The 26,380-nt window shown below is 39.4% G+C and overlaps 1 protein-coding gene across 2 annotated transcripts in view; it reads left to right on the forward strand.

Moving 5' to 3' along the window:
• Positions 1–26,380, forward strand: part of frmd3 (FERM domain containing 3) — a 139,299-nt gene that overhangs the window by 27,069 nt on the left and 85,850 nt on the right. For both annotated transcript variants that reach the window (XM_085475613.1, XM_085475614.1), the window contains exons 5-13: positions 7,294–7,391; positions 10,299–10,422; positions 12,219–12,306; positions 14,214–14,302; positions 15,749–15,812; positions 20,249–20,337; positions 21,908–21,982; positions 24,289–24,357; positions 24,515–24,639. In XM_085475613.1, coding sequence (XP_085331739.1) covers positions 7,294–7,391; positions 10,299–10,422; positions 12,219–12,306; positions 14,214–14,302; positions 15,749–15,812; positions 20,249–20,337; positions 21,908–21,982; positions 24,289–24,357; positions 24,515–24,639 — 821 coding nt within the window. The remainder of the gene's footprint in view (positions 1–7,293; positions 7,392–10,298; positions 10,423–12,218; positions 12,307–14,213; positions 14,303–15,748; positions 15,813–20,248; positions 20,338–21,907; positions 21,983–24,288; positions 24,358–24,514; positions 24,640–26,380) is intronic.

A 26,380-nucleotide genomic window follows, 5' to 3' on the forward strand; every position in this document is an offset into this window, starting at 1 on the left:
TCTACAGACAGAAGGTCAAAGGTTAGTTCCACAACATAAAACACGTGTAAGCGATTCTTCTTTGAATATGCCGCGAGCACGAACTCAGGTGGTTCGACGTTCCAGCGGTGAGCTGCTCTGTGCCACTGCCTTAAATAGCAGCTGGGGAAATCAGCCAGATCAGCCGCAGGTGGACACCATCCACAGGGGTGCGTGGGCCAAGAGTGAGAGCCCGTAATGAGCTCCACCCAGGCAGAGAGGAGGAGGAGAGACAAAAAACTAAAACTAACAACAACAAAACCTGTAGCCAGCGTGGGCCAACCAGAGAGACACGGGGACCGTGACAGTGAAGGCTCTCAAAACTGTAGATGAGCCCATGAAGATACTATATAAGTAAACAAACTAAATAAAAGATTTGGAGAGAGTCTGCTCCACCACCAGCGCCACCTCTGCCAAAACAGAGCCAAACACACAAAGCTTCTCTCAGGTGCGGTGATAATTAGAGACACTCACCCAGCAGGGACTTGTGTTCTCTGCCCTACGTCTTACCAACTCTGCTTCTCTTTATCAGTCCTAATTTTCTCTTCAATTCCTCCATCCATTCACTTCCATCCTTTTTCCTCTCTGCCTTCGCTTGTTTTTTTTTGTCTTTCCGCCCCCAGTGTCTCCTCCCTTCCTGCTGTCGATCGTTCTTCTTCCTCACTGTCATCTCCCCCTCCACCCTCAGGTGTCTCTTCACACCTTTCAAGTCACGTTTCCGCGTCTTTCTGTCCTATATTTTTGTCTTGAGATATTTCTGGAACCTATCCCTCTTTTCTTGCCTAATTTCAACTTAGCTGAATTCTGCTTCAGTTTTTCTCCAGATGTATTATTTATTAGCTCTTCCTCCCTCTGAAAGAGCTGCGTGTCCATTTCTGTTCATTCACGTGTCCTAAAGAAACAAACAACCTCTTCTTAGAGTCCTAAGGAAAGGCATCACACTGGCACACTACTTATAAGTTTGAAGTGGAAGATGAAGTTGAGATGAGTCGGAAAAGTTCAGAAGGAAATGCAGTCAGTAATAAAATCCTGTCGAGTTCTCAATATGGAGTTATGTCTGGGAGCAATTTTTTTCCCATCATCAAAATCCCCAAACTTTTAATGGTAAAATGTGCCTGCTCCAGTTTGCAAGATGTAATTTTAACTCTTGTATATGAAGCACTATTGAAGATAGATGAAAAAGTTAACCCACTGTTCTATAGATCTGTAATTATTAGAGATGGACCGATCCGATATTACGTATCGGTATCGGTCCGATACTGACCTAAATTACTGGATCGGATATCGGAGAAAAATAAAAAATGTAATCCGATCCATTAAATATCACGAAAGCACCTCACAAAACTTGCAACACGCCGTAACTCACCTCAGAAGTTAGCACGTCGGAGCAGTATGCATCACGTGATGGCTGTGGCATGCGGGACCTGTGGTGGTCTGGATAGCATGTGGAGCTTCGCTAGCAACCCGGCATTTCATCTCCGACAAAGTTATCCCGAGAGAAGTAAAGCAAGTGTGTAAGTCCATCTCTGAATGTTTGTAAAGCATTCCTGCGTTAAGCTTAACAAGCGATATATGGAGCGACTGCTTCTTCTTGCTGCTACTTCAATCATGAAACTGCTTAACGATCAGCTGATCAGCTTTTCTGTCGGGAGTCCGTGTCTCTAGTTTGCTTTTGGCCCACTTTGCACCAGAAAGAGGAAACCAGCGGCTGAACAACAGCAGCACATTTAAGCTTGATCAGCTGTTGTTAGAATGTATTTAATATTACTTTCTACTCGAGGATCTTTTTCTACGTAGCTGATGGCTGTAACTGTGCAGGGGCGGATCTAGCAAAGTTTAGCCAAGGGGGCCGATAGGGCATTAACAGGGAAAAGGGGGCACAAAGACATACTTTTCTTTCTTATTCTCATTTAAAATGTCTAGCTTTTAATAAATAATTATCTGACACCCAAAGTTTTAATTTGATGCAAAATGAATAGAAGTCCATTACTGTATATAGTAACTATTACAGTTTTTTCTGAATGCTTAAACCCTAACTGTGATTCCTGTAGCACAATCTCTAAAACTATTCAGACTTATAGCAAAACCACTCACTGAGTTTGCAAAACTAAAAGCACAAAAACTGCTTTGCACTCAGTTTGCAATTTTGTAACACACACTTTGCAAAACTGTAGGCACAATTCACTGCACAACACTCAATTACCAAATTTCCAACACACTCCTAGCAAAAGTATACACATGTATGGCTATCATTAACACTAACTTGCCAACTGTCTGGCACACTTTCACATGTGAAAACTTTTTTAGATAATTAGTTCACTTTGCAATCAGCCTAAGCACTATAATACAGGTAAGCTGTGTGTGCGGAGTACAATGGAGGGAGCAGAAAGAGTGAGAAGTAGAGGAGGCCGAGGAAGAGGACGTGGAGGTGAAGAAGTAGGATGAAGAGGACGACAAGGACAAGGAGGAGCAAGAGGAAGATGAGGAGGGGGGAGAGGAAGATGAGGAGGGGGGAGAGGAAGGGTAGGAAGAGTAAGAAATAGAATTGCTGATGACATCAGAGCTACAATAGTGGACCATGTAATCAACCGTGGAATGACCCCCAACGGGTCCAGCCTAACTCGAGCCGCTACACTGTAGCAAGTACCATAAGGACATCTTGAAATGAGAATCGGTTAGTACAGTCACTTCGCACAAAGATTTGTAGCACTGCCATATGCCAATGAGAAACACACCAATACCACTGATGTAAAAATACTGAAGTTGTTACTTTACAGAAGTGCTAGATGACCAGATGCTGGGGCAAAGGAAGCATGTTCACTGCAGACCAAGTAACCCATATAGTCATTATGGCGATTGCAAATAATCCTATACTTGGAAATAAACACTTGTGTTTGTTTTGATGTACTTGAAGTTTGGATCCCTCTATGCTTATGGATCTATGACAGAAGTATGAGCTCAAACTGACATAGCCTACCTTGTGCACAGAGAAAGCAAAAGCCAGATGTGTTTTGTATTCATACCATCAGTGTGCAGTTGGCGCATTGTGTGCTTAGTAGATGATGGCCTGTGTGTACTGTTTGATACGGAAACACCATTTTTACGAAGGTGTGAAGAGTTAATCTAGCTGTGTTTGCTTTTGCAAGAGAACTACAATGTTTTGATTATTGGGTGACAGGTTTTCTTATTTGTGTGAAGAGTTTTGCAAAATTAGCCAATAGTTACAAAAAATGTGCTTAAGCAATCAGAAAAAACTGTAAGTCTAATATATATACCCTAGTAAGCTATAGTACTTTTTCCTTTGGGAAGGTATCATCTGTGCAGTCTGCAATTTTGTTGAAGAAAGATGTTGAATCTATTTAATATTTCTTGAAAAATAATTGATTTCTGTGCATTTTTTTTCACACTGCATCAAATTAAGGTTGATTACGTCGATTAAGCATCATGAGGTGGAGTGTGAGGGGTGGTTCCCCATTTTTTATTTATTTATTTTTGTTGCTGGGAGTTGGAACCCTATTAGTTAGGTTGCTAAATATTTACGCTAAGTACTCTTTAAAATACCAGAATAGGGAGGATGGTGCAGGTTTACAGTTTTTTACAGACGCTAGGACACATTTCTCAATACTTAGGTCACGTTTGCAAAACTCCTCACACAGTGAGCACAACAGAAGTCTATGTGGGCTAAACTGAGGACCAGTTATCATTGTTTTGGCACAAAATGCATTCAATGACTACATCTCTCAAATTTCATGAATCATCTTCTCACTCAGACACAACAACTGCCAAAAATCTTTGTACGTACAGGACATTTTGCATGTGCTTACATACTGTTTTCAAAACTGTTACAGTTTTTTCTGATTGCTTAAGCACATTTTTTGTAACTATTGGCTAATTTTGCAAAACTCTTCACACAAATAAGAAAACCTGTCACCCAATAATCAAAACATTGTAGTTCTCTTGCAAAAGCAAACACAGCTAGATTAACTCTTCACACCTTCGTAAAAATGGTGTTTCCGTATCAAACAGTACACACAGGCCATCATCTACTAAGCACACAATGCGCCAACTGCACACTGATGGTATGAATACAAAACACATCTGGCTTTTGCTTTCTCTGTGCACAAGGTAGGCTATGTCAGTTTGAGCTCATACTTCTGTCATAGATCCATAAGCATAGAGGGATCCAAACTTCAAGTACATCAAAACAAACACAAGTGTTTATTTCCAAGTATAGGATTATTTGCAATCGCCATAATGACTATATGGGTTACTTGGTCTGCAGTGAACATGCTTCCTTTGCCCCCAGCATCTGGTCATCTAGCAATTCTGTAAAGTAACAATTTCAGTATTTTTACATCAATGGTATTGGTGTGTTTCTCATTGGCATATGGCAGTGCTACAAATCTTTGTGCGAAGTGACTGTACTAACCGATTCTCATTTCAAGATGTCCTTATGGTACTTGCTACAGTGTAGCGGCTCGAGTTAGGCTGGACCCGTTGGGGGTCATTCCACGGTTGATTACATGGTCCACTATTGTAGCTCTGATGTCATCAGCAATTCTATTTCTTACTCTTCCTACCCTTCCTCTCCCCCCTCCTCATCTTCCTCTCCCCCCTCCTCGTCTTCCTCTTGCTCCTCCTTGTCCTTGTCGTCCTCTTCATCCTACTTCTTCACCTCCACGTCCTCTTCCTCGGCCTCCTCTACTTCTCACTCTTTCTGCTCCCTCCATTGTACTCCGCACACACAGCTTACCTGTATTATAGTGCTTAGGCTGATTGCAAAGTGAACTAATTATCTAAAAAAGTTTTCACATGTGAAAGTGTGCCAGACAGTTGGCAAATTAGTGTTAATGATAGCCATACATGTGTATACTTTTGCTAGGAGTGTGTTGGAAATTTGGAAATTGAGTGTTGTGCAGTGAATTGTGCCTACAGTTTTGCAAAGTGTGTGTTACAAAATTGCAAACTGAGTGCAAAGCAGTTTTTGTGCTTTTAGTTTTGCAAACTCAGTGAGTGGTTTTGCTATAAGTCTGAATAGTTTTAGAGATTGTGCTACAGGAATCACAGTTAGGGTTTAAGCATTCAGAAAAAACTGTAAACTTATGGCCAAAACAATAACACAATGCAAAACTTGAAAAGACAGCAAAATCCAACAGCAATATTTTATTGAAACATATTTTAAATCTAAAAATGCAGTTTAACCAGCCACAGCTTATTCTCATTGTAGATGAACATCTACACAGGTGTTACTCCTTCAATTTTTCAACTCCTTCAATTCTGGCATGCCAGAAGATTCTTTCCTAGGTGTATTGCCCTAGATGACATAAGATGTGATGTGGCCAAATGGAGAAGACCGAGTAGATTAGCATTACTATTGTATGTGTATCAGTGGATGGTGTGTATACAAATTCTTGTATTTTGGGATTACTTAGTGCAAAAAAATAAAAATACATAAACAAATATTAACGAATTCTGCATGATGTCTGATTCATTCCAGTAACATATATTGAAATTATAAACAGAGATGTGTCCTTGTTTTACACAAGAAAACACTGTGTAATGCTACATGTTGTTAGTGTTTTTTAGGTCATTGTTTTGTGGGTGACAAAGTGTGTTTGTCGGCTGTCAACCTTTGCTAGTGTTCTGGAAGAATGAGTTTATTTGAGACCTGAATGAAGTCTTTTGTTAGTTGTAGTGCATTTTGAATGTGAAATGAACTGCTTTGCCAAGCTGACGGTCAGTTAGGAGGATTGTGTGAAGAGTTTTGCAAAAGTGACCTAAGTATTGGGAAATGTGTCCTAGCGTCTGTAAAAAACTGTAAGTTTATTAGATTGATCAGTATTGCTGAACTATGAAATATTTTTTTTTGCATACAGGTATAACAGAATAGCTTTAGTGTAGTTGTTGTTTTAAACTTGAGTATGAACTTATACAAAATGCAGCAAGATATTTAAAAAACAGTTTTGTTGATTAAAAAACACTATATCGGATTCATATCGGTATCGGCAGATATCCAAATTTATGATATCGGTATCGGTATCGGACATAAAAAAGTGGTATCGTGCCATCTCTAGTAATTATTGATTATGGTATTAGGTGTTTGGTACCTCACATTACAGATATTAATTGCTAACAGGTGTAATTTTTAGCACGGCAGAAAAGTGCATAGGGACTTCTTTTTTTTTTTTTTTTTAATTAAATATGCAGTTCAGAGTTCACCAAATGCTGACTGTGTGTCTCTGTTCATTTTCATACACAAATATTTCACAGTGCTGGAATTAAAGGGCAAAGTCAGCACTTAATCGTTATCTAAGGATTTTACAGAGTCAGGCTGACTATATTACTTATCTAGCCAATATAACACACATGAGTAATTTTAACATTATTTGTGTAAAAGAATGCACTCACATGAAGAAGTTTGACATATTTTGTCAATTATTTATACTATATTGACATTATTCATTCATACTTGCAAACTGAAGTATATAAAGGTGCTCTTTTTGTAGAATTTAAATTTATCTCGGACATTTATCTTCATGCAGAATAACGACATAATTTCTGTGTTTAAGTGTGCACCAAATCTTAATCTGGATTTTTCTATGCTTAAGTCATTTAAGAAACCTGAAAAGCAAATCTGTGTACGCAGACATTCTGACTCAATGTCCTAAAATAAGAGGAAGCACAAAGAAAGAAAAATTATCTAAATGTAGATCATGGTGTTTATTTATAGAGTCAGCAGCACTCTGACTCTATAAATAAAACTATTTAGCTACAGCAGCAGGGTTTTCGCTCCATTCAATCTTTTATGCTTTGCCTCTCCTGTGTCTTTCCCTCAATGAAAAACAAGTTTGATGAGTCAGTTGACTCAGTGGTGACGTCCCAACTGGAAACTCATCTGTTCCCCACTTTTTTTTTGTCTTCACGCTAACACGAGACAAGTCTGCATGTCAGTAGCACTGAAGGTGTTTCCATAGTAGCTAAAGTACCACATTCTGCTGGTGAAGATGTATGTTGCCATAGTTATACTTTCCTTAACTACCATGGCAACAGTTTCAGATTGTTACTTTCTCATTGGGTGGTGAATTTTCATCCAAACTATTTGGAAATAGAAATTGTGAAAGCGGGGTATTGGTTCCCCTTCATAATGTGAGCAGTGGCTTTATATAGTATATTGTAATTAAACGTCTTTTATTTATTTGATTTATTTTAAATAAAAATCTGTATTTATGCTATAAGAATTTATTTCTGTAACTTTATGCATGCATGTGCATCCAGGTATCTCCTGTACCTTCAGTTGAAGAGAGACATCTATCATGGTCGTCTACTGTGTCCTTTTGCTGAAGCTGCATATCTGGGAGCCTGCATCATACAGGGTGAGGACTTACTCATAGTGGATGTATTAGAGATGTAGCCAATATTTCACAATTACATCCTTGGTGACATGTTGGAGTTTTAAATGAAAATCACACATATACATTTACACAATTTAATTTGTAAATTATAAGGGCTGCTATTACTGAAATGACTGAGCTGCTTGGGTTGTGGCTGTAATAAGAATAAGAATAAGGATAATATTTTCTAGCCTTTTCCAGAATGCACATTTGCAAAGTGCTTCATAATTTGAATAGAATGAACACATCAAATTAAGTTAAGAAACTGTAATTACAAATTTGAGTTACGGTGCCTGAGCTGTTGACTCTTGACAATGAAATCTGTAGTCTGTAGCCTCAAATCAAAAGTAATCAGCTGAAGTCCGAAAGCACAAGCTGTAAAATAACTACTAACAAATCACTGTTTGTGCCTGCAAATGCATTTATTTCCTTATTTAATCCATATTATTTAAATATTAAATAAATTAAATTAAATCAAAATTTGAATATAGTCCCAAATCACAACAACACTAAGATAATACCAAGAAAATAGAGAAAACCTCAACGATGATATGACCCAATATAAGCAAGGGCTTTGGCAACAGTGGGAAGGAAAAACTCCCTTTTAGCAGGAATAAACCTCAGTGAGAGTAGGACATCTGACATTATCCGTGGGGGTGAGGTGGAGGAGATACTGTTTATTGATTGTAAATATCCAACTACCCACCAACACCACACTATCTAATGCTAGTTTGTCTATCTGATGTTTTTATCATCAGTGCTTTTTAATGTCATTTATAGAAAATCACTGACAAACACAATTTTAACATGTAAAATCAGATATATCAACTGTAGTCCACATGTTTGCAGGTTTATCATTTTCTTCATTAAACTTGAATAAACAAGCTCATTGCAAAGAACAAACGTTTAGGAAATTTAAAAATGATGCCAACTAAAAGTAAAATACCTCTTTTAGGTTACTGAAATAACTTTATAAGTCAAAGTGATGTTTTAAGTTTGTTTAATTCAAGATTTCTATTCTGAAATACCCATGTGCTTTTTTTTTATTTACATTTTGCTGATTTATAAATACTTGTCTTATTCAAGCATTTAAAAAGTTCAGCTAACTGTCATTACTATGTATAGTTACGCAGTCTGTTAATCTAGCGTTACAGAATTATAGTTTTAAATTTGAGCATCCTCTTGCACTGTGTTGGGTAAAATTCAACACTCAGTTAATTTAATGTGCTTAACTGTGTATTTGAACCAAACAATGATCTTACCTAATTATATCAAATGTAACTGAACTTTCATCCAACCTCTGTGTAACCACAGTCTAACCCCTGTTTGACTAAGTTTGTCCTCATTAACCGGCTGCATTTCACAGCATCACACTGTCATTATCCTACTTTTTTTTTTAAAAAGTAGATGTATGTGGACTACTGGGAAAAGGAATAGAAGAGATTTTTTTCTACAGTCAATTAAACGTAACCGTTTAATGCTGAATCACAGCGCAGAGCCACTTGCTTTAATATGGATTAAGAAAAGAATTAGCTGGGCTTTATCATATAAATGAACCCTTGTGGCTCATACACAAATCCTTGAACTGTGCTAACACCCTCTGATTGGCTCATATCCCCAGAGAAGAGAGTGTGACTGGTTCACTTATCTCAAAACAGAGCATGTCTGCAGTGTATCATTGGCTGCTCTGATTAACTACGACAGGTCTCTGTCCTACTTTGTCAGGGTGTTGATTATAGAGCTGGGGAATAGTTTGAGGATTATTGTTTAATTAAACTCCAGGCAAGTTTTTGATTAAACCTTTATAAAGATACTTAATTAAGATATCATTAAAAAAAATAAATTAGTGGATTCAATGAGCACAACAATGATCTGTTATTTGAGTCAATTGCTCATAAGTATCTTATTCTGTGGAAATAAAAAAAATTAATAAGGGAAAGATCTGTCTTTGGGCCTTTGTCTTAATTTGAGCAACCAGGAAATTTGCTGATGATACAAAGCTGTTTAATATTACAGCGGGCATTTTGTACTTGGTGCTATATGAGCTTTCTATTTTTCTGTGGGGGAAAACTGGAAGTTTTTTAACCCTAACTGTTAATATGGTCGTAGCCAGAGCAATCGTGGCTCAAGAGTTGGCAGTTCGTCTTGTAATCGGAAGGTTGCTGGTTCGGACAGTCTCGGTCATTGTGTTCTTGGGCAAGACACTTCACCCGTTGCCTACTGGTGGTCAAAGGGCCCGGTGCTGCCAGTGTCCTGCAGCCTCGCCTCTGTCAGTGCGCCCCAGGGCAGCTGTGGCTACAATGTAGCTTGCCATCACCAGTGTGTGAATGGGTGAATGACTGAATGTAGTGTAAAGCGCTTTGGGGTCCTTAGGGACTGAGTAAAGCGCTATACAAATACAGGCCATTTACCATAGCCGTTAGTCCAGCCACCCGCTGCACTCATGGTGTCACAGCTATTCTAACAGTTTACACACAAATACAAAACAGGCATGTGACCATGCCTAATAATAGCTTGCAGTCTATAACTGTTCTGACCCAGCCATTTGCAATCCTACAATATAAATATAGAAGCAGTTGCATGTAAATGGAATAAGTACTATAAAATTAAAGTTACAAATTATAAGCTTGCTTAATATGCAACGTTCAAGTTGAGTAAAGCTTATTTGCAAAATAAAACATCTTTCTTTATTTAATTTTGCTTTACAATGCAGTTTTTATGTTAACCTGAGCAACATGACTACTAATTGTAGCTTCATACTATATATGCAGTCAAGGTGTGTTAAATTAGTTCTTTCAATAAGTTAACAAACAATGTATACCCATTTCCTGATGTATTTGACCTATTTTCAGATAATATTTTTACTGAAATCACCCTTTCTCTTTATAGCTGAGCTTGGGGACTATGACCCAGAGGAGCACCCATCAGACTACATCAGAGACTTCAAGCTGTTCCCTAAACAATCCCTCAAACTGGAGAGGAAGATAATGGAAATTCACAAGAATGAGCTCAGGTGAAAGACTAATATATATATTTTTTGTCTCGTGGTTTTGCTGTTTGTCTGGAGAAGGCTTTTTTGGTCTATTGTGGGCTTTTTGGGGGTATTGTTATCACCTCGCCAGGCAGACAGGCAGTGTGTACAGCCAAGTTTGTGAATGTGATAACTCGATGATAAGGCAATGTAGGATTTTTGAATTAATTGAGCTTTGGCGCAGCTACTTTTTTGAAGATCTTGAGAACACAATAACAAGGTGATGAAGGAGTTGCACATTTATACCATAGGTGCATCTACTAGGAGGCTGAGGGATAGCACTAGCGGCCGCCAGTACTTTTTTTATTGTTGTACCGTTTGATGTTGGTGGCAGGTGCTATGCTCACTCCTGTGATCTGTGTTTTAAAACAGGCTGCTGAGACAACTGTCTACACAGCAGACAATAAAATGCTGCCTTTCTTTCTGGTTAGACACAGAATTGTGTGATACCCAGAGATTTAAGCTTCATTGCACTGGAGAAGGTATTCTCAGTCGAGATTTGTTTGAAAGTAAATAAAAACATCCATTAGCTTAGAGGAATGAGCATGAATTATTTATTTCATGCTCCGTTTAGACACCTTGCTTGTTACTACTACAGAATTTAAATTTTGATGAAAATCACTCATCCCTGATAAATTTGATCGTCTTGTGTTCTTTTACATATGAACAAAAGCTAGGCATTCTGGGTACCACAACTGTATCTTTGAACCCTTATTCGCCTCTTTTCAACCATGTGATTACCTTTCCTGAAGGGAAAATGGTTCTGCAATAAAGAATAGTTTGAGTAAAGAGTCATTAAAAAAGCATGTACTCAGTAGATTGACTATGTACTCTACAGGTACAGAATAAGTTTCTACATTACATGCAGTACTGTATACATAAATCCCCTCTCCTGGGTTGTTTGTGTGTTGCTGCAGCGATTAATAATGTCGTGACCGTCACACTTAACAGTGATTATAAAACATCAAAGACAAATCCTTCATTTCCCACAGCACAGAGGCAGATGATGCCAAGTGCCCTCTGTCTGGCCCGATGGGTACGACTGACAGGATTAACAGCATGTTGATCAGTACTGAGCTGTACAGAGACTTCAGGTGATTTTTGAATGGGAAGCACTCTGTCTGCAAGCTACATTTCCACAGGCATTCTGTAATGGTTTTTATGCTTTCCTTTATCTGCACAGACAGATCCAATATATGCGTGTGCAATTTTAAAGTTGATTTATATGTCTGGAGTCTTGAAGTGAACCAGTGTACCACACTCATTTTCCTAATTTGCAGCACTTAGACTAATGAGCAAGTAAAGCATTAATGCCCCGCCCCCCCCACAACCCTTTTGCCTGGTTTGTTATGACTGTTTCCTTTTATAATAATAAGAGATAAGTGTACTCACTTTAATTGGTTAAAAATTCTGTAATACTTTTATTTAAACTGATATTGTCTAAATACTGTAGACTTAGTACGACAAGCAACCTTGTCCTTGTAAAAGAAACTAGCCTAGCAGTGGAGGGTTAGTGCTGTTCTTTCTGGAGAAAAAATAGCAATCCTTAGAATAAAAAGTCAACGCAAATTTGTTCACAACCAAACTCCCTAGATATTGACCTTTAAATCTCAAAACTCTAATAAGATAATTGCATGTATTGATTTTCTATCTGGTTGTATCCGACATTTAAGTGAAATCCAATTGAAAGTAATCCAACATAGGAACACCTTAATAACATATTCTTCAGTCTGTCAGTGTATAAAGTTGGGTCTCTCCTTTCCTCTATTTTCTATCAGGGGCCAGTGTGCTGAACTAGCAGAGCTGAACATGCTCCAAAGGGCTCACAGTCTTGAAACATATGGAGTCGACCCTCACCCATGCAAGGTAACGTAACTGGAGAATATATACAGTACACAGTAGCTTTACACATAATGGGTTACGCACTGATTTCCACACAGATGGCTTCATGTGGGTGTTATACTTTCCATGCACACAAGCATGTGCGTATCCACTTGTGTTCGTGTGATTTCGTCATCATAGGGTGTTGCGTGTTCCATAGACTGTATATAAAAGATGGATGTAGCCACCGTGTCATATGTTGATTAGTGAGCTCCCGTTCTAAAGCTTTGAGGTGAGTATTTTTGCCATCTAAAAAGCTAGTGCTGGATATGACTGTGAAACCACACATTCATTGACTAATAATTTCAGATGTACAGCTCAACAGCCAGTGAGTATAGTTTTCCCATTTTAATAATGACCATAAGTTTTTAGAAAAGAAAGTAATATTTTATTAAGTACAAGCTTAAACTAAGGGTTGAGCTCATAAAGTCACGAGAAAAGGGTTTGCTGAGCTGACAGAGCAAGAGAGCCAAGGGCTGTTTTCCCAAAGACTTGTATACACCCAGAAGTGTTTTTGCACCAACATGAGGCGCCCCCTGCTGGCCATTAAAAACTATGCACGTTTTAAGGCAATTATGCATTGGATGAACTTTTCAGATGCAAAAGCTACATTCATCTCTTTTGCACACAGTCTATGGTTGGGCCTGTGCAATTTGTTGTGACCTTATAGACAGATGGTACATACTGTATTTTATGGACAATCACACCAGCTGTGCAGCTGGCAAAATTAACCAGCCCAGGACACAGATTAAGTAAGTGTCCAGATGAAAATATGGAGGTTTTGCAAGAAAATAATATTTTGCCGACAGCTGTCACCAATTAATAGCTCCCCACACTGGTAACCCACTGCTACTACTACTACACGAAAACACCGTTGCACACACGTGTTGCACCGACGCAAGCTAGCAATTCCGTAAACGTCTCTATTGCTCAAAAAAGAAACAGCTCCATCCAGTGGCGTGTCGCATTATAGCACCTGTCTACCTGGCCTCACATACTTGCTCCAAGCAGATTAGGAAATAATTTAAGGCCAAGAGCTTATGTGCAATTTACGCTATCACATCCAAGCCAGCTAGTTAATGTTCCCTCCTTGAAAACTAAATAAACTAGGTCCATAAAGAAGCCACTGTTCTGAGGACACAGTGACTTCACTGACTGATCAGAGACCACCATGGTTAGTCAGTGTCATTGATTTGTCTTTCAGCTTTAAATTGCTAAAACTAAACTGTACTATCAGATATGTTACACTTGCTATTCTGCTTCATTCTCCTGTTACTTGTTTCTTTGTTTCTTGTGCTATCCCAATAGATTGAACAGACTGCATCTGATAAAGAAAAACAATATTTTACAACTTGCTCATGGCTCGCTCTCATCCTTTCTGTTCATCTTCTGCCAAGCTGAAGTGTGAAATAGGGACATCCTCTTGTGAACAGACAAATCAAAGGATACAAAGCAGATTAACAAGATATTTAAATTCTGTCTAGTGGGAAGGATCCCCTTTATCTGTTCCACTCTTGTCTGGCAGGCTTTTTTTAAATTAGTTTGCTGGAAATAGCTGTTACTGCGAGTACTGTACTATCATGCACATGCAGATCTATGGAGATAAAGTAAGTAAGCACTAAGATGTGGGAAGCACACAGGGGAAAGGGAGGGATTTACACAGATATATAAAGATGAATACAAATTTAGAGATTTACTGATGATTAATGATGTGGAAGTTATTATTTTGATTTTTCCTCACTACATCAGATTTAGTCCATCAGTCGGTATTTTAACTGCCTTGTTCTTGATTAATTAAAAAGTTTAATGACAAACATGGGATTTTGTGCATCAACCAATGAGGTCATAGATAGTCCACTTGCCTTACATGCTGTGATATGTGTTTTTTTCAGGACTTTACAGGCTCTACTGCCTTTCTTGGGTTCACAGCCACAGGTTTTGTGGTCTTCCAGGGAAACAAGAGGATTCACCTCCTCAAATGGTAAAAACATCAACCTGTAAAAAGCTTCTTTTGGCTGCTCCCTTAATCACAGGTTGTCAGCACAGCAGAAGGCTCCACATATTTGATTTGTTAGATTCTTACACCAGACGCCCTTCCCTTCACAGCATTTAACGGATTACCGTCTCCAGTCTCGAACTGGGAGTCTTTTGTATGCTGGGAAAAAAGCAAACCACTACAATGTGTAGCCACAATTGTCAATCATTAAACATAAATATTAAATGTCTAATCACTAACAAAGCTAACTGCAGAAAACTCTATATTTATGCTTTATCGCTGAAGTATTGCTAAACTTATAATTTTTATTAGAAGCAAATTAAAATAATCATCTCTAACTTTTCCTTGCAGGCAGAACCGTTTGTTTATTTAAACATGACATCTATAAGATTATCTTGCTACAGAGTGTTAAAATACACTTTCCTATAGCCATGCTTTCCTTAAGCAGCAGTTGTAGTACCTCCATATTCATAGTTTTAAACAAAAGTTCATAAGAATAAGGAGAAAAATGTAGTTTATCTATCAAAAGTAATAAGAATTGATAGTGTTATTTTAAACTATGCACCATTGGTAATTAAACTGATAAAAACACACAATATTTTTTGAAATGAGCTATGTGTGTAAAATTTTTTTTAAAAAGAATATGAACGCAGCCCAACAAATGGCAGTGCAATGAACTTTGCACTTTAATTTGCAAAGTCATCGCGTTTAAAATAGTTGCAGCTTTATAGGAACTCTGCTATCTTTTGCCAATGAATGGCATCACGTTGGCAATTACCTGCAATCTGTTTGTGATACTACAGCGAATAACTGTGATAAATGGCGATAGATGGCGATTTAATGGCAAAATGACGTAGGCGCTTAGCAACCTTAGTTTTATATAGAAATATAAAAAGAATACAACCAGCTGACAACCAGCTGAGTCAAGTCCTCTGTTGCTAAGAGATGCGTTGTAAGCAAGTTCTGCTCATCAGTGCAGACTTACGCAGATTGATTGCAATGTGTTGCCAATCTGTTCGGCTGCAGTTATTTGCAAATCCTACCAAACTTTCTGAGAGTGAGTGTAATCACTTCAGACTGTGATGCTGTTTGTTGGTCTTAAGGAGGTTGCCTACCTAAAGGTACTATTCTAAGTTGCTCTACTTGTACCTGGTTAACAGTTATAGGCCAACCATAGTACAAATATACATTTGCTCCTTTAATCAAAGTTTCTTTTAACCCAATATTTCTTTTAACTGGCATTTTTTCTCTATGACATCAGCAACTGGAACTTGTGTTGCTTGGGTGGCTTCTTGTGAAGACATCTTTACAATGACACAATCAATGACAGCAGAACTTTAAATGTACTTAAAGCTTTAAGTTTAGCATTTAGCCTATATTTAACTCTCATCTGCAGATATTTCAAAGTCTTAACTCTGTGTTTGTTTGCAGGGCTGACGTTAGCAAGCTGAAGTTTGAAGGAAAAACCTTTTACGTCATTGGCATTCAGAAAGAGGTGAGCGAGGTGTCTCTAAAAGGTTAAAAATGATGACTCAAGTGAGATGTGCAGTTTCCTCCATGTCCTGGTGATGAATTGTGCATTTTTGCACCAAAGTAATCAACATCCTGCTGACTTGTTAGATATAAACTTCTAACATGTGTTCATTACTTATTACAAAGGCAAATGTTGCACAGTCAGACTGCAGAATTTGAGATCAGTTGTGTGTTAGTGACTGTTTGCCAGCCCTGAGCAAAACGGACGTCCTTCATTCTCTTTCCTCCTTCTTTCCTCCTTCTCCCTCCCCTTTCCCCCTATCCTCATCTGTGTAATGGTTTTGTCAGATAAATGTGCTAAGTGACTGTACTGTTTGTTATCCTGTCCACCATCACACACACTGTATATGTGTGTCGCTGTTTCAGATCTCCTTAACAGGCAGGATTCACTGTAACAGGATGGTGGGTGTGTTACAACCTCCTAATTCACATTATGTGCTGACTGTGGCCCAAATATTAGACTCCTTCACTGCACCGCATCCCTAACAAAGATAAACTACAATATACAGTGGAGCAAAAAAGTATTTAGTCAGCCACCGATTGTGCAAGTTCCCCCACTTAAAATGATGACAGAGGTCAGTAATTTGCACCAGAGGTACACTTCAACTGTGAGAGACAGAATGTGAAAAAAAAATCCATGAATCCACATGGTAGGATTTGTAAAGAATTTATTCGTAAATCAGGGTGGAAAATAAGTATTTGGTCACCTCAAACAAGGAAAATCTCTGGCTCTCACAGACCTGTAACGTCTTCTGTAAGAAGCGTTTCTGTCCCCCACTCGTTACCTGTATGAATGGCACCTGTTTGAACTCATCATCTGTATAAAAGACACCTGTCCACAGCCTCAAACAGTCAGACTCCAAACGCCGCCATGGCCAAGACCAAAGAGCTTTCGAAGGACACCAGGAAAAGTATTGTAGACCTGCACCAGACTGGGAAGAGTGAATCTACAATAGGCAAGCAGCTTGGTGTGAAAAAATCAACTGTGGGAGCAATCATCAGGAAATGGAAGACATACAAGACCACTGATAATCTCCCACGATCTGGGGCTCCACGCAAGATCTCATCCCGTGGGGTCAAAATGATCATGAGAACGGTGAGCAAAGATCCCAGAACCACACGGGGGGACCTGGTGAATGACCTGCAGAGAGCTGGGACCAAAGTAACAAAGGTCACCATCAGTAACACACTACAACGGCAGGGAATCAAATCCCGCAGTGCCAGACGTGTTCCGCTGCTGAAGCCAGTGCATGTCCAGGCCCGTCTGAAGTTTGCCAGAGAGCACATGGATGATACAGCAGAGGATTGGGAGAATGTCATGTGGTCAGATGAAACCAAAGTAGAACTTTTTGGTATAAACTCAACTCGTCGTCGTGTTTGGAGGAAGAAGAATACTGAGTTGCATCCCAAGAACACCATACCTACTGTGAAGCATGGGGGTGGAAACATCATGCTATGGGGCTGTTTTTCTGCCAAGGGGACAGGACGACTGATCCGTGTTAAGGACAGAATGAATGGGGCCATGTATCGTGAGATTTTGAGCCAAAACCTCCTTCCATCAGTGAGAACTTTGAAGATGAAACGAGGCTGGGTCTTCCAACATGACAATGATCCAAAACACATCGCCCGGGCAACAAAGGAGTGGCTCCGTAAGAAGCATTTGAAAGTCTTGGAGTGGCTTAGCCAGTCTCCAGACCTCAACCCCATAGAAAATCTGTGGCGGGAGTTGAAAGTCCGTGTTGCTCGGCGACAGCCCCAAAACATCACTGCTCTCGAGAAGATCTGCATGGAGGAATGGGCCAAAATACCAGCTACTGTGTGTGCAAACCTGGTAAAGACCTATAGTAAACGTTTGACCTCTGTTATTGCCAACAAAGGTTATGTTACAAAGTATTGAGTTGTATTTTTGTTATTGACCAAATACTTATTTTCCACCCTGATTTACGAATAAATTCTTTACAAATCCTACCATGTGGATTCATGGATTTTTTTTTTTCACATTCTGTCTCTCACAGTTGAAGTGTACCTCTGGTGCAAATTACTGACCTCTGTCATCGTTTTAGGTGGGGGAACTTGCACAATCGGTGGCTGACTAAATACTTTTTTGCCCCACTGTATGACATGGTGTCTCCAAACTGAAACAGAAAGCAAGTACTAACTTTCAAACAGTGGATGTCTTGCATTTGGGACACATGCTTCATCTGGTTGCTTGATGTTTATCAACCAACAGAGCTGTGGTAGATTCTGAGCAGCAGTTTCAGTGCCTCGTCTATCTGCATACTTTATTTTTTCAGGATTTACAACCGATGTGCTCTTTACCTTCAGTCTGCCTGAAACAGCTCAAAAACACCTGCAAATCCTTGCAGCTAAAGCCATTTTGCTCTTAAATCTACCAATCAGCCAATCGATGAGTGTCAAAGCTGTTGTCTTCATTACAGAAGCTCAGTTCCGCTCTTTCATCGCTGCTTAACTTGTCAGTCTGTCTGCCTTGTCTGTCTGTTCGGCTCCTCGTGAAAGGCTGAAGATGCACTATTATCTCTGTGTTTCTGTCTCTTCTCTCTGTGTGTAAACATAGTCATCTCTGGTGAGTAAATACAAGTAAAAACAGTAGCGCAAATCGTTGTTGTATTTAAGTCCTCAATTTGACACCTTTACCCGCAGCCCTGCCCTCGCCTCACTTTATGATTGGAGGAACCTTTTATCCATGTTTTATTTCTTTTTTCATGATATTGTCATTAAGTGTTGTTTGTCTGGTGTGTTATATAAAAGTTCTCTCTGCTCTCATTTCATATGATCGCAGTTCTTCTGTGGCTTCCGTCCCCGTCTTGTTCACCATGTAATCAAATTCACCCTCTGACTTCCAGTGAACTATAGATTAACATGCAATGTTTCGCTGCTTAATCTATAACTCTATCCATGCCTCATTCATCTCATTCAATTTTTTCATAACCGTTTCATCCTCTTGATTGTGTGGGTGTGTGTGTACTTTATTTATGTGAGGATTTGTGTGTTGATGCTTGTTTCCTGAATTTTCCACCATGTGGCAGGTCACTCCTCACTCTTCCCTCTCCTCTGATTACCCAAACCTACCTGTCCCACTTTGAGCTGATTGCAGGTTATATAGATGAAACACTTTTATGAGATCAAAGTCACAAATTCTTGGTCAGCTTCTTTTTGGCTGACTCAACAGTTAACTCCTAACACACAAGCATGGCTTACCCTGTGCATGGACCTCAGTTTCATAATCAGCTGTGATATGTAAAGAACAAAAAAGACTTACTTCAGTTTTCAAGGTTAGCTCAACTACTGTACATCAAATCCCATTTGATTCAATTTGTTTGGATGAGCAGTTCTAGAAAAACCTTTTTTCCCCAAACAAGCGTGTTTTTGAACAACCCATCTGCCACTCGATCAGGTGTCACAACGCACCGGTGAACGCACAGCAACGACCGCATAGGTTCTGCTGATGTAGGACGCCGCCCTGCTGTGCGTTCATGCATGTCTGAAAAGCATGTTGCAGAGAAGTGGTTGCAGCTGTAAAAGGCTGTATTTGAACCACGATCGTGATCTTTTAATAAACCTAATTGGTCCTTTACTGTAGGCACACAGAGTAAATAGCATCATCTTTATTGTAGTTAAATACATTTCTGACATCTGAGTTGATTTTTACGTTTTAGAATGTACAATTTCGGTCTCTTCCCCTCAGTGGATGATTTTTTTCAATTAACTCTTTTTTTCCCCCAAAAAAATCCAAGTCAACGCTTTTGCACGTCAGCCAAAGTGGGACCAAAGGCAGATTAACACGCAGTCCTGGCGCCTTCACACACCTGTGAACACACACATGGCAACTGAAGCACATGTGTGTAAATCACACCTGCATACCTAATATAACTGATATGTGACAGTTTGGGGGCTGCGCAATATAGCTGATGAAGTGGGCACAGACTGGACCCTTTCACTGCTGTCAACTTAACAGTGAAGTGTTTTTTATTTTAACAGACACTTATAGCGGTATAATATCATATTCTGTTACAGTATCTCATTCTCATGTTATTGATTTCATTGCTTCGTCTCTGCCTCTATCCTCTTTGCTGAACAGTATTGATCTGGCGTCCCACGTTCCCAGACTTGCAGAGCCAGAGACTAGATGTTTCCGGGAATAAATCTCTCCTCTTAGTCCATAAAAACCCATGTTCTGCCTTTTAATGCTGAGCACTGTGACCGAATGACTTTATCTTGCCAAGCTTACAGCTTAGGGTCTGTGGGTCAGCATTTTGCACAGCTCCCTCACATTACGTTCAGCTCTTTTCTTGTCCTTATTCACAGTTTTTTCTTTTCCAGTAAGCTCATTTCTCATCCTCACTGTCACTCTTTCTGTCTTTGTCCTTTTCTGTGTAGAAGAAGCTGGTGTTGACATTTCACACCTCGACCCCTGCAGCGTGTAAGCACTTATGGAAGTGCGGGGTGGAGAACCAGGCCTTTTACAAGTACGTCTGCACACACACAAACACGCACACAAATTCATTTTTATTTTTATTGAGTTCTTCCTGTAACTGCTGAGACTGTGCAGGATCAGCTTACACCAAAACCCCGAATCCAGTAGGAACGTTTTGAGCTCTTATATCGAGCCAAGATTTTGCTTCACTTCAAAACCGACTTAATTTTAGCACATTATCTCCTTAATTTACTCCCAGTACTGCAAGGACATGTCGTCGTCCTTCACTGGGGAGCAGCTGATTGCTCCAAGGCCATTGATCTCATCTGCAAAGACTATTGACCCCACTGGCACGGAGGGAAGGGAAACAAGGTTCATGACAAGACAAGATGCTAACATCTATGTTCATTAATGTAATCGAGAATCAAATATAGTGGGCAAGCACAACAGATCTGCTCCTTTTTGTCAATCCCAGTTCAGTGAGAATATGAGGAGAGCAGACTGATGAATATAAAACAACCGAGATGGAAAAACACAAGAGGATGTCACATCTGCAATGTAAAATTTGCACAAAATAACAACCCAGGATCTTCAAGAGATCCTGAACCGTTCATCTTTTCCTATCAGCTTCACACTTATTCATCATTCCTCAACCAAGATGGCTATTCTTCATTTAAGGTTGTTCCTGAGCTTGATATTAGCAGTTGGATCTTTTGCTCATGTCTGAGAAGATGAGCCGTGTGAAAAGAAAAGGAAGAGGCACCAAACAGCAAAGTGCGTGTGGGCGTGGAGGGGGATAAGAAGGCTCAGCGGCTCTGAACAGCTGGTCTCATTTGATGGAGAGAGGTCAGGCTGGAGGAGATGAGATTTTCCAAAGGTTTGACGCAAGAACTGGAGGCTGCTTTGTGACGGATTTCTCTACGGTGGCCTTCCTCCTCCACACTGTCAGTCAATCTGAAGGTCTCCCGCTCTCTCTTAACTGCAGGCATTCTTCACTTTTCACATGCTTTTCTCTCTGCCTTGCTTTATTTTATCAAGAGGCACCATACATGCAGACAATCTTACAAAAGGAAGACATCGTTATGAATTTGTAAAATAGCCCTTGCCCCATACAACCCTGAATACTGACTTCCTAATGACAGCAGCTCATGTGTCTCTAAAAGGCGGACTGAGATGGAGTGGATGTCAGCTCGGATGTCAGACAAGCATCAGAGCCGCTAAATCAAATCAGAGTGAATTGAGTTTGTGAACGGCAGCCAAGCAGAGCTTTTCCAGCATATGGTGTCTCGTGCACGAAGGAGAGCAGACATGTGTGTGTCTGTGCTCTAGCTCCTTCTCTGCTGCACTGGAGTCTGGTTTCACATGATAAATTATATAGAATGAAACATGAAGGTTTGACCTCCAGCCATGAGCTTTTAAAAAGACACACCGTGCTGTAAGCTTGTTGAGAGGCTACTCTGTGTTCTGCGAGAAAAAAAATTAGTGAAACATTATTGTGATGAGAGTTTGAGCCTTTAAAAATCTGTTATTCTGCTACGACATGTGTTAGTCAGGGTTCAGTGTGCAAGGCTGCTGTACACGTAATGTGTCTCTTTTTGTTTCTTCCTTTCTTTGTCTGACAGGTGTGCAAAGTCAAGTCAGATAAAAACAGTTTCCAGCAGTAATATCTTCTTCAAAGGCAGCAGGTTCAGATACAGGTGAGGTGTATTATATGATTAAAGAAATCATAAGGAATATGTGCAAAGAGAATTGGGAACAACAGAGATGAGGGGGGTATGGTACATTTCAAGCACTGAAATGTAAAGAGTTAATTTTGTGTAAAAGTGTACAGAGTGTTTCGGTCCTGCACATTGTCACCTTACTCTTTACTAACAGCAGCATCATCTTACCCCATGCATTTGTTGCCAAAGTGACAAAAATGGATGGAAAATTAGATCATCAAGACACCAAATAACCAAGATGGGAGTTCTCGTCATTGCACATCAGCACCTACATCCTGGTTTCTATGATTTACTGACTCTAATATCACCGGAAAGCTTCTATATACTCTGTTATTGAAGCTAAGTGAGCCCTGATTCTCCTCTCAGACAAAGCTCTTTACCAGGCTTACACTTCAGCCTGCCCCATTTCATCAGCTCGCTGAAGCATTTTGGCTTAAGGGCTCAGCGATGAGTAATAGCATATGGTGGAATTTGTTCTGAAAAATGGGAATTGGTCATTTGTGCAAAACAGGACTGAGATTTGTATCCCATAAATGAAGGCAGTTTATGCAAAGCCGAGCAGATCGGGTCTTCACATAATGTGTGTTGATCCAGCTGATTCCAGTATTTCCACCAGTGCTGATGCCACTGTCGCTTGAGATATGAAGTGCGTATGTTTTATATCACCCCCTAATTTATGACTTAAACATCAGTCTAAACAACAATAGATTAATGGGTAAGATGAAGAAGCCTGCTGGCTTTAAACAGTGCAGTTACAGTCTGACTAATGAAGCTGCCGACTGATGGCAGGAAACTGTCTGCTCAACAGGAACAACACTGAATGTAAGCCGAGTAGCATCAAATCTGATTTTCTCCTTTTCTTTTATGACATGAAGCAATCGGTGTAACTCAGACATACTGTCCGTGAAATTATAGTAGCACATTAAAAAACAAAAAATGCTCATGGGAAACTCTGCATTCATATGAAAAACTGCAAAGACCCTTGCTGCATTAATAGAAATTAAGAGTATAAGTAGCAGCCAAGTGCTGCTATTCAAATGCACTTCATTAACTGAATGATTACTTCAAGTAAAACTCATTCGAGACATTCTCAGGAGGGGACATCCCAGAAAATTCACCCCAAGGTCAGGTCGTGCAGTGCTCAGAGAAACTCAGACTCTATAGAACTCAGTTAGCATGCTAAATGCTAAAGTTCGCAACAGTACATTTAGATAACAACTGAACAAGTGTGGCTAGGTGGATTCTTAGGAGAAAGTCTCTTCTTTCTAACAACAAGGCAGCACAGCTTAGGTGTTCAAAATTATATCTGTCCAAAAAATAAGACTTTTGGAACAATGTGCTTTGGACAGTCAAAGTCAAAGTGGACCGAATTTCAGCACAAACTGTGATGCATGGTAGTATACTCATATGGAAACGATATATATAAATCTTATAAAGTTTGTATCTGTCTTGTGTGAAACTTGTATGAAAAGCATACAAGAGTGAAAACAGATATAAGATCCCTTGAAAAATTCTAGAAATTAAACTTGTATGTTTTGGATACTTAATAAAACAATATATGAAAGTAATGAGAAAGTGGCCACTTTCATGAGTAAATCATATAAGCCTTATATGATTCACTATATGAAGTAGGCCACATCTTATGCAAGTGTTTTATAAGTTTTTACTATTTCTTTTCCATATGGGTAGGGTTGATGATATGGGCTTAATTTGTAGCCACAGGACCTCTACATTTGCAGCCGTTGAGCCGACCATAAACTCCTTTGCACACTAAAGATTTCTAGATTCAAATGTGAGGCTGTCTATCAAACAACTTGGATCAATATGACAATGATCCCAAGCAACTGCAACAGACTGTTTGAAAAAGGAATGATTCGAGGCGTTGCAATGGTCCAGTCAAAGTCTGGACCTCAAACCGACTGCAATGCTGTGATGGGACCTTAAGAGAGCTGCGCATAAACAAATACCTGTGATGTGAGAGACTTATAGAACAGACATATAGAAAATTATTACTTCATATTATTGTTGCAAAAGGTGGTTCTACAAGCTACTGCTTATTTTTTCAGATGATAGCATAGAGTGAACTTATTCATATTACTGTCACAAAGGGCCTCGGGAGGTTTGTATAGTTCTACAAATATGCATGTAAATGAAAAGGAGTACATTTTTTACAGACCTGCCTATAGGGAGACTAATGACCTGCCATCGTAACATTTTATTTTCAATTACAGTATTTTTATAAACACAAACCAACCTTTAACTTATGTGTTTTTCTGTGTTAGTGGCAGAGTAGCCAAGGAAGTGATAGAAGCCAGCTCCAAAATTCAGAGAGAGCCACCAGAAGTGCGCAGGTAAGGACATCTGAGAAATTACCTGAAGTCACACTATTTCATATAAAACATAAAATAAGGACAATTTCATCTATTGTTCTGCAGATATGAATACCAGAGTGCACATGGTGGTGTTATGTAAGGGTGTTAAAAAATGTATGACGTTCATGTTTTTCAGAGCTCAGTTTGGTCAGAGTCGAAGTTTTAACTCTCTGAGCCATAAAAATCTCATCATGAACATGGAACCTTTGGTACCTGCACTGCCCTCCACCAACGAATACGAAGAGACGGCCGTAGACAGTGGTAGGAGGATACTGCTTACTACAGACCCAAATACACACAACAGACATGCACTCATGCCCCTCTAAGAGACATTTGTGAAGTCACATGGGATCTTCCTTGTGTAGGAAGAAATCCATGCACAAAACTCAGAGAGAGAGAGCTTTAATTGAGCAGCTGATGCTCCCATCTCGCCATCAATCCTGTCTCCCTGGTGACCAATTGCGACATACTAAAAATACCCTCTCATGATCCCCCCTAAGGATCCCACTATAATTCTGACTGTCAGTTTTTCCATGTGTCTGCACCTTTGTGTGTTTTTGCAGACTAAGATTCCATTTTTCCTACTCAGACATAAAAGGCTGATGGGGTGTAGATGTCACCCTGCCGGGCAGGCTGCACATACACAGAAGTTTTTAAATGAAAACTGATACCATAGATGCATCTACAAATAATCTTAGTAACCTCCACCTCAAGGTCAGAGGTCAAGTTTTCTTAAAATCTTATGAATGCGATAACTCGAGAAGAAAGTGACCTAGGATTTTCAAATGGATAAAATAGGTGCATCGGCTAAATATCTAGGATGAGTTTGAATCGCGGTGACCTTGACCTAAAGGTCAAAGGTCAGAGTTCAAGTTTTTGAAAATCTCCTTTGATCTCAATCTCATTTCTCACAGCATTTTCTTTGTGTACTTCACACATTACAATAACCTGTTTTCATGTTTTCAAACCACGGATAGTGCCTGAGTCCTGTCTTCACTTAGCTGCTGTTGATTAGAGGATTAAAACTCTTGGTCAAAACACTGTTGTGGATGAAGAACGATTTGATGCTCATTTTACCCTCAGTTAAAATTATATCCATCCAGCCAGGCACGTCTCTTCCATCGCCTCAGAGCTTCTCCTCTCCTTCAGTCAGTATTTTTCACCTCTCCTGTCCTCACCTTTAATCCACCTGAACCACATTCGTTAGGTTCTCAAACATGTACAGTGCAGTCATGCTGTTGCACCATCACTGTCTACAAATTATTTATAGACTTCATCGCTTTCTCTCATGCCTTTTTTTGACAGATTTTAAGGTCACTCCGTCGTTTTATCCACCTCTATTCTTCTTTGTTGCTTGTCTCTGTTTTTCACTCATCTCCCTTCATCCCATTTACAGGAAAATCAATTCTTTCTTGGCTCGGGGTCAAAGACCTGCAGTAGAAACCATCTCGGCTGTCTCAGCTGGTTTGGGCGGGACAGTAGGCCAAATAAAGGGCCTTGTACAGGATACAGGCTGAGTAAATAACATAAGATTAAATTTGAAAATGCCTTGTTTTCTTCTGCAGTTCCTGCCTTTCCCTCTGGTAATAAGATATTAAGTGATATAGTTGTAAATTATTTTAAAACATTAGAGGTTTAACAGTAAATATAATAAACTGAAGAGTTTACAAGAAAAAAGACATTTTAAAAAGAGATGAAGACATAGATTGTTCAAATTAAGATTTTTAAATATTCATGTATTGTCAGACTCACAATATGCATGAAAAATGTAGAAAGAGAATTTGAGAGAGCACTTCTTAACACAGGCGTCTTAATGCGAAGCAGGTACGCACATGAGCCCGTGCTGTAGTCCTCCTCCCACAAGTTTCCAACATTGCATATGGGAGTTTATAGAAGCTTTTTTTCCTCACTGACAAAAAAAAGATGCTGAGTAGAGCTAAGTTTAAATGTCAATTTATTATTGAAAATGAATTACATTCAAATTTCAACTTCACCATTTGCA

This window comes from Copadichromis virginalis, linkage group LG12 (genome assembly GCF_057382275.1).
Source record: "Copadichromis virginalis isolate Kocher_CV1m ecotype Utaka linkage group LG12, C_Virginalis_male_GT1.1, whole genome shotgun sequence".
Classification (NCBI taxonomy): domain Eukaryota; kingdom Metazoa; phylum Chordata; class Actinopteri; order Cichliformes; family Cichlidae; genus Copadichromis; species Copadichromis virginalis.